This window comes from Geospiza fortis, unplaced genomic scaffold, assembly GCF_000277835.1.
Source record: "Geospiza fortis unplaced genomic scaffold, GeoFor_1.0 scaffold392, whole genome shotgun sequence".
Classification (NCBI taxonomy): domain Eukaryota; kingdom Metazoa; phylum Chordata; class Aves; order Passeriformes; family Thraupidae; genus Geospiza; species Geospiza fortis.
In genome coordinates, this window is record NW_005054541.1 from 409,602 (window position 1) to 417,535 (window position 7,934).

Consider the following 7,934-nt stretch of genomic DNA (forward strand, 5'->3'; position numbering starts at 1 on the left):
GGTGCGCCCGGCGGGACACGGGAAAAGCGGGATGAAGCGGGCAGCACGAGAGAGAGCGTTTGGGAGGGCATCGGGCAGGACCCGGAGATACCCAGGGCACGGTGTGGGAGCAGCCGGAGGCGCCGGGCAAGACGCCCGGGAGCCCGGCACCGGCGGGCAGGAGCTGGGAAGCTTTAGGGTGGCACCGGGAAGGACCACCCTAAATCCATGGACCATGGGGTACCAGGGGCGGGGGTCACAGCACCCACCTGTCTCTGTGCCCCCAGTCCCCCACCCCAGCAGGCAGGCTGGGGGGGAAAGGGGGGAGGGATCCACCCCCCTCCCCTTTTAGGAGTGCCCGGAGTGGAGAAAATCTGAATCTTTCTGGGAAAAGCCATTTGTACCTTGGAGCTGCCAAACAGCCACTTCCAGCACCCTCAGACCCGATGTACCCCATTATGGGGACACACCAGGGACTCCAAAGTGAGAGTCCACAGTTCACCTCCCTGTGTGGCGCTGGGTAGGAAAAAATCCGCTTGTTTTCCCTTGTTTACTGGTGCTGCACAGCCATCCCAGCTGGTTTTGAGGTGAGGGATCTCAATGCTTCTCTGTCCATGGGTTTTTCCCTTCTTCCACCCCTAATTTCCCACCCTATTTGAGTCTTTTTGGAACTTGCCACAGTTGCTCCAAAAGAAAACATCCTTTGGCGTTCCCAGCGAAGGAGAGGCCTTTGGAGAAAGGAAACGGCCCCAAAAACAATGGCAGCAGCATTTCCTTCCAGCAGAGCAGTGGGTGGGGGTCCTGGAGCCGCCACTTGTTCCTCCTTGAAGGTTTTCTTCCTTGATAAAAGTTAATTAAAGCATGTTTGTATGAGGCATGGGGGTCACTCAGCCCTTAAATCCCACCAGGGCGCTCCTTTGCCGCATCCCGATGGCGTTTTTTGCATGGAATCTTGACGGATTCCCACCAAAAAAATCGCGCTTGAGCTCTGGGATGTGACATCACGGGCACTGATAGCTCAAAAATGCAGCAAAAAGACCCTTTTGAACCCCAAATGTGTGTTTTTCCTTTAGTTTTGCTTTCAAGCAATCCTTCCTCATCCCGTGGGATCCTCAAGAGATTGTGATGGGGAAAAGCAAAATTAGAGATGTTTGCCATCCCTGTTTTCTTCCCAGTCCCTCTCCCATCCCATCCCCAATCTCAACCCAATCCTTTCCTCAATCCCATCCCAACCTCATCCCCTGCCCATCCCATCCCATCCCATCTCCGCCTCTCCCTCCCGCACCAGGGGTGAAGCACGTTTCCATCTATAGCAAAGTCACATATGATTATTGCATTATTTAATTTTTTTTCCCCAAATTTGGTCTCTCTGGAGGATAGGGCACTTTCTGCCCCCCCCCTGCCCCCGGGGTCGTGAGAAATGCTGCTGTGGATTTTCCCAAGGGACACTGCTGCACAGCCCGGCATCTCCTATCTGCCCGTTTATAAATAGTCAAAGTTAAGGGAAGAAAAGGAAAAAAAATTCCCCAAAAATAATTTTTTAAAAAGGGAAGGCTGCGTTGCAGTGCTGAGATGCTCCTTGACCTTTTTCCAAGCTTTTTCAAGGGTCCCTTTTCCGGCCAGATTCCCGCTGTGTATTTTAAATCCCAAGCTTGGTCTTTTGGGATTTAATTTGGGTCTGGGTTTCACATGACTCCAGCGCCTTAATCCTATCAACTGGGGTCATCAAACCCCAACCGCCTCCGGGATTTAATTCCCCTGCAGTTCATGGGTTAGAGACTTGGGGAGGGGGCTGCAGGGGGAGTTTGCTTTTTTGGGGGTTCAGGCTGTGCCAGAACCAGGAAACAGCTTTTATTTGGGGGTGAAAGAATGCAATTTTAGATGAGGATAGGGTGATTGATATCAGCAGGGATTAATGTTAAGATTGCAGGGATTTAAAGGTGATTATTTTTTCCATAGGGAATAAATTCAAAGGGAAATTTAAAGCTGTTTTAAAATTTTTTGTCACGGGAAAATTTTAAGTATTTTAGAATGCTAAACTGTAAGACATTTATTCCATAGGAAAAAAAAAATTATAGCTATTTTTAAAGGTAAATTTAAGTCTATTCTGTTCTTCCATATGCAAAAAAAAATCCCAGCAGATGGGCTGGGGCGGGGGGAAAACACCCGGGCAGGTGTTTAGCTCAGGGCAGATGGATAAAAATCCAGGTTTTGAGCCCAAAGAGCAGCGGGAGGGGCTGAGGGCCCCAGGCCCCCCTGGATGAGTATGAGCACCACGAGCAGCTTAATTTTTTCGATCTGGTTAAAGCATTAGAGGATTTGGAGCGTCGAGGTGGCCAAAGCCAGAGCTGTGCCAGGGGGTTCGTCCCGTGCCTGCAGCTCCAACCCAGCCCCACCAGCCTTTTTTAGGGTCACATCTGTCTGAGATGGGGAATTTGGGCGAATTCTGCAAGAAAAAGGGGATTCTGGGGAGCGAGCAGCCTTCAGATCTGGATCCATCTCCCTCTCCCCGATACGCTGGAGGGGAGATGATGGAGCTGGGATCTCCTGCTGCCACAGGAGTTTTGAGGATGACAGAGCAGAGCTGCAGCCCCAGAGCACAATTACCATAATTAACGTGCTCCTCATTAGGTTTCAGGGTTAACACCCCCTGGTTTGCAGCCGGGAGCAGCTTTGAGGCGCACGGGGCTGTGTTAATGCCTTGGGGTGCAATGGGAATCCTCTGGCTGGTGCCAGAACGTTTTTCCCTCTCTGGAGCCTGGATTTCCCCAGGAACCCTTTGGCCCAGCACGTTTTTGGTGCCCAAAAAGCCATGCTGATGGAGGATGTGGAATGAAACCCCTGGATTTTCCCAGCTGTTGGGATGCACAGGGGTGTAGAAGCTGTGGAGTCGTTTATCGATGCCATCTGCATAATTAATGAGCTATATTATTAATATTTTTATTATTATCAATATCATCATTATACTTATCACTCTTTTATTACTAATATCATTATAATCACTGTTATAATTGTTTTTGTAACTATTATAACTGTTAGAATTGTTTTTATTAAATTACAATTGTAATTCTTCAACCAGGTCTATTACCTGTTATCTATAATATTTCTAATAGAAATTACAATACAATTATTGAATATAATCTATTTTCTTCTAGATCATCCCAATTTAACACACTTTTATAATTATGGAGGATCTGGGCTGAAAACATCTTGATTTCCCCAGTTGTTGGGAATGCAGGGAGGTTTAGGGGCTGTGCCATCTGCATAAATAATGAACTGTATAAATTATTATTATTATTATTATTATATTTCTATTATTATTTCTATTATTATTTCTATTATTATCAGTATTACAATTATTATGACTGTCATCATTATTGTATTGCAATCATTGTTATAATTATTATAATCACCATTATTATTATCATTATTAATATAACTTTCATCATTATTATTCCCACTTTTATAATTATTATTCTCACTTTGATCATTACTCTCATTATTCTGAGCACTATTATCACTTTCACATCCCTGCTATTATCCCTATTCTTACAAAAATATACCTGTATTTATAACTGTTATAAATTATATGTTCTCAATGATCTATTTTGTTCTGGAAATTCCAATTTAATGAGTCGCCATGCCGTATTTCTTTCCACTTTCTCTAAATTTAATACAATTATCTGTATAATTATATATAAATACACTATAATTACCATTATTTTTCCATACTCTCTATTGGATCTGATACCACAGCTTTATATAATTAATAAATAATATTATCAATTATTTGGGACCTGCAGGCGCCTCCAGCATCTCCTCATCCCCCCAGACCCTCCATGTTCTTAGCCCGGGTGAGCTATTTTTACGCATCCTCACCAGACTGGGCCTTATTTCTCCCAGTTTTTCACCAGAGAAAGGAAATGTAATTATTTTTTTTTTAATTCCTGAGGAGACTTATCAGCCGGAGCAGAGTTTCCTGCCTGGAGCTGGAAGGCTCCGTCCGGAAATGGCACCCATGCCTTGCCAGGAGGGGGGATGAACGGATGCGGGAGGAGGCTAAAAATACCCCCCAGCTCCTTGTTTTCCACTTCCCACCCTGGAAAAATCCAATTAAAACCCCTGAGCTCTTAGGGAAAAGTGCGAGGTTATTGAAAGCTCCCGAAATCCTTCAAACCCAGGGGTTTTTCCCCCCAAACTGAGGGTTTGGGATGACGGGGCAGCATCATCCTTTCCCCCCTGCATCCCGATGTGAGGCATCCCTGGGGCGCTGGCAGGGCAGGGCCAGCCGGGGTCACGGATCGATGCTGGATGCAGGGATGGAGCTGCTGGGATGCAGGGCCTGGTGATGTTCCCCTGGGAAAAACAAACCAGCCCCAGCACTAACTCAGCCTTGCCTGGGCTGATTAATTTTCTGGCTGAGCCTTACGGGCAAAGCTGGGGAATGATCTTCCCTCAGGAGCTGAGCATCCCTCTCCGGTCTGTGGTACCACCCTTACCCCATCAATCCCTCCCAGTGGGGCTTGGGGGGATGCTGGGATGCAGGGGACACGGTGACAGGGGGTTGGGATGGGATATTTGGGGTCAAATGAGATGGGGCACCAGAGGAAGCCACTCGTGGATTATCCCAGTTTAGTGCTGGCAGCAAAAATGGGGGATACTGGGATGCTGGGAAAGGCTTGGGGTGTGCACATGGAGGAGCCCTACAAATAAATCCCATGGGATCTGGTGCAGCATCCTGGGAGGCTGGGAGAACCCCAATACTGAGCTAAGGGGGGTGTCTGCCTGCTGGAGTTGGCTGTCTCCTGGGAAGGGTGACTTGTGCCTTAGGAATTCCCAACTGAGTGTGGGGCGGAAGCTGGGGTGGGAGGGAGCAGCAATGTCCTGCATCCTCCGGAGCGGGAGGAAAGCCCTTCCTGTGGCAGGGAAGGAGGCAAAATGTTCTCTTGGCTCAGCTTCCTGGTGATAACCTGGGATTGTTGTTTTTGTCTTGGGAATGGGGGTTTTTCTCACAGTCAGTGAGGTTTTGTGGAGAAGTAGCACCTGGGGTTGAGTCATTTCCCGGTTTCTTCCCTCTCCCATGGGCAGGTGTCTCCTTGGCCGTGCTGGAGGTGCATGTGGGGACGAGCCTGGTGTTCTCCGTGGAGGGGCAGCAGGCAGTGCTGCCTGTCTGGTACACCAGCCACTCCCACCAAGAGCCCTACATCACCTGGATGCTGAACAAGAAACCTGCTCCCTTCCAGGTGAGAAGAGGGCAGGGGCTGCAGGACTGGAGATGGAGGGGACCAAGCTGGTCAGTGACCATGGACGGGGTGCTGGTGGTGCCCATGATGGGGGAAAGGTTATGGTGCCCACCATGGAGTAGTGGCCACAGTGCCCATTGTGGAAGGATGCCCATGATGATGAGGTGGCCGTGATGGAAGGAAGCTCATGGTGCCCACCATGATGCTCACAATGGGATGGCACTCATGGTGCCCATGCAGGGAAGATGCCCACAATGGGTGAATGCCCATGAGGGGGGGAACATCATGGTGGCCCACAATGGATATGTGTCCATGGTAAGGACATGGTGCCCATGATGGGCATATGCCCACAAATGGGAGATGCTCATGGTGGTGACATGCCCATGGGGAGATGTGTGGGGTTCCCACAGTGGGGGCATGCTTGTGGTGCCCATGGTGGAGAGTTGGCCCATGATGGGGTGAAGTTCATGGCACCCACCATGGGGAGATGACCACGGAGGACATGCTCATGGTGCCCATGGTGGGGACATACCCATGGTGCCATCCCCAAACCCACAGGGAGCTGCTTGTAGTGCCTGTGATGGGGTGGTGTCTATGATGGGGGAATCTCATGGTGCCCACCATGGGGGGGTACCCTTGATGGGGGGTGCTCATGGTGATGTGTAGATGCCCACAATGAGGTCATGCCCACAGTGCCTGCAGTAGGGGGGTGCTTGTAGCGCCCACAGCGGGGAGAGATCCAAGACGGGGAAGTGGGGACAGATCCAAGATGGGGAGATGCCTGTACAGGAGGTGTTTGTGGTGTCCATGGTGGGAAATGCTTACACTGGCGAGATGACTGTGATCCTCATGGTCGGGAGGTGCCTATGATGGGGAGGTGCCCACACTGGGGTCATGCCCAGGGTGCCTGCAGTAGGAAGGTGGGAGATACCCATGGCAGGGAGATGTCCTTGGAAAATGCCCATGGTGCCTACAATGGGAAAATGTCGACAATGGGGGCACCACTTTTGGTGCTCCTGATGGGGAGATGCTCATGATGGGACAGTTGCTCATAGTGCCCATGCCAGGGGTATTTGTGCCTGTGGTGTGGAGCTGCCTGCAGCAGAGGTAAGGCTGGAGGGGGCTTATGCAGCAACCACTGCTCTACAAAATTTGGGATTTTGGGGCGCTTTTCTCTCCAGCAGCACAACCTGGAAGCAAAAGCATGTGGTTTTTCCCCTATGCAGATCCTGTCAGTCATAGGCGGGGTGGTGAAGGTGGAGGAGACAGATCTGAAGTCCCGCGTGGGGTTCCTGTACCCCATCGAGACCCACAACATCTCGCTGTTCATCAACGCCACCCAGGAGCAAGACTCGGGTCAGTACATGTGCACTGTCAACGTGGTGGATGACATCATCAGGATACACAAGAACGTCGGCCTCATCAACCTCACCGTGCTGGGTAAGGCTCCCCCAGTCCCCCCGGCTCCCTTGGAGCTCCCCATGGTGTCCCTCAGGACTAACATCTGTGCCCACAGTGCCACCAGCCACCCCCACCTGCCAGCTGCACGGCAGCCCCGTCGTGGGGGCCAACGTGACCTTGAGCTGCTCCTCCAAGAAGGGGAAGCCCTCGCCCACGTACCAGTGGCAGCGCGAGCCGCCCACCCTGCAGGTCTTCTTTCCCCCTGCCCAGGGTAAGGTGGCACCAGTGTGGGGCTGGGGAGTGGGATGGAATATCCTGAGAAGATTCAGCTGAGGGATTATTTGGCTTCATCCCCTTGACCACTTCCTGCACGAGGAGGTGGAGGGTGTAGGAGTGGCTGTGAGGCAGCACCCAAATTTCTCACCTGCAGACCGGGCCAAGGGCACCCTCAAGCTGACCAACCTCTCCCTGGAAATGTCGGGGGTCTACGTCTGCAGGGCTGAAAACCAAGCAGGTTCTAAGAACTGCAGCATTGTCCTGGAGGTACAATCAAGTGAGTACGTGTCCACAGGGTCGGGGAGAGGCACACAGTCCCCATGAGGTCCTTGTGGGAATAAAGCAATAAGGGAATCTCTGTCTCTCTCTGGCAGCAAGCACCAAAGCAGTCATTGCCGGCGCCGTGCTGGGCTCCCTGGGTGCCCTTGCCACCATCATCTTCTTTGCCCAGAAGTTTGTTGGCTACAGGAGGAACAAACGTGACAGCCAGGAGGAGGGAGCCAACGAGATCAAGTGAGGCACTCTTCCTGTGGAGGGGGTTCAAATCATCATTAGGTTTCAGATTAACGGGGGAGGAGGGTGTGTCCATCTCTGGCCCATCACTTCTCAGGTTCAGAGCTAATAGTGGGGAAGAGTTCTTCATCTCTGGCCAGTCATCAATATGCTCCAGAGGCAACAATCAGGAAGAAAGTTTCCACCTCTGGCCAGTTGTCATGAGGTTTCAGAGTTAACGAGGGCATTTTCCACCTCTGTTCTCCCCTTTCCCTTTTGTCCCTCTGTTTGGGGGTCCAGGATGTCTGCACACCCTCGCTGCTCAGGGAGAGTATGCTGTGGGGGGGGATCCCAGAGCTGATCTCTGTGCTGCTCTCCCCTCTTGGCAGGGAAGACGCCGTGGCGCCCAAAACCCCGTCGTGGGCGAGGAGGCCAGCCTCAGACACCATGTCCAAAACCAGCACGCTGTCCTCCATCGCGGGCACGCGGCAAGGCTACGGAGCCAGAGCCCCCTCGGACACCGCCTCCATCCTCACCACCACC

The 7,934-nt window shown here is 51.3% G+C and overlaps 1 protein-coding gene across 1 annotated transcript in view; it reads left to right on the top strand.

The window, feature by feature from the left end:
* Positions 1 to 4,190: 4,190 nt before the first annotated feature.
* ESAM (endothelial cell adhesion molecule) overlaps positions 4,191 to 7,934 on the top strand; it is a 4,197-nt gene continuing 453 nt past the window's right edge. Inside the window, 8 exon segments of the mRNA XM_014310490.2 lie at positions 4,191 to 4,230; positions 5,068 to 5,222; positions 6,449 to 6,662; positions 6,739 to 6,894; positions 7,054 to 7,176; positions 7,274 to 7,412; positions 7,781 to 7,930; positions 7,932 to 7,934. The exon segment at positions 7,932 to 7,934 is cut by the window's right edge and continues 453 nt beyond it. Coding sequence (XP_014165965.2) covers positions 4,191 to 4,230; positions 5,068 to 5,222; positions 6,449 to 6,662; positions 6,739 to 6,894; positions 7,054 to 7,176; positions 7,274 to 7,412; positions 7,781 to 7,930; positions 7,932 to 7,934 — 980 coding nt within the window.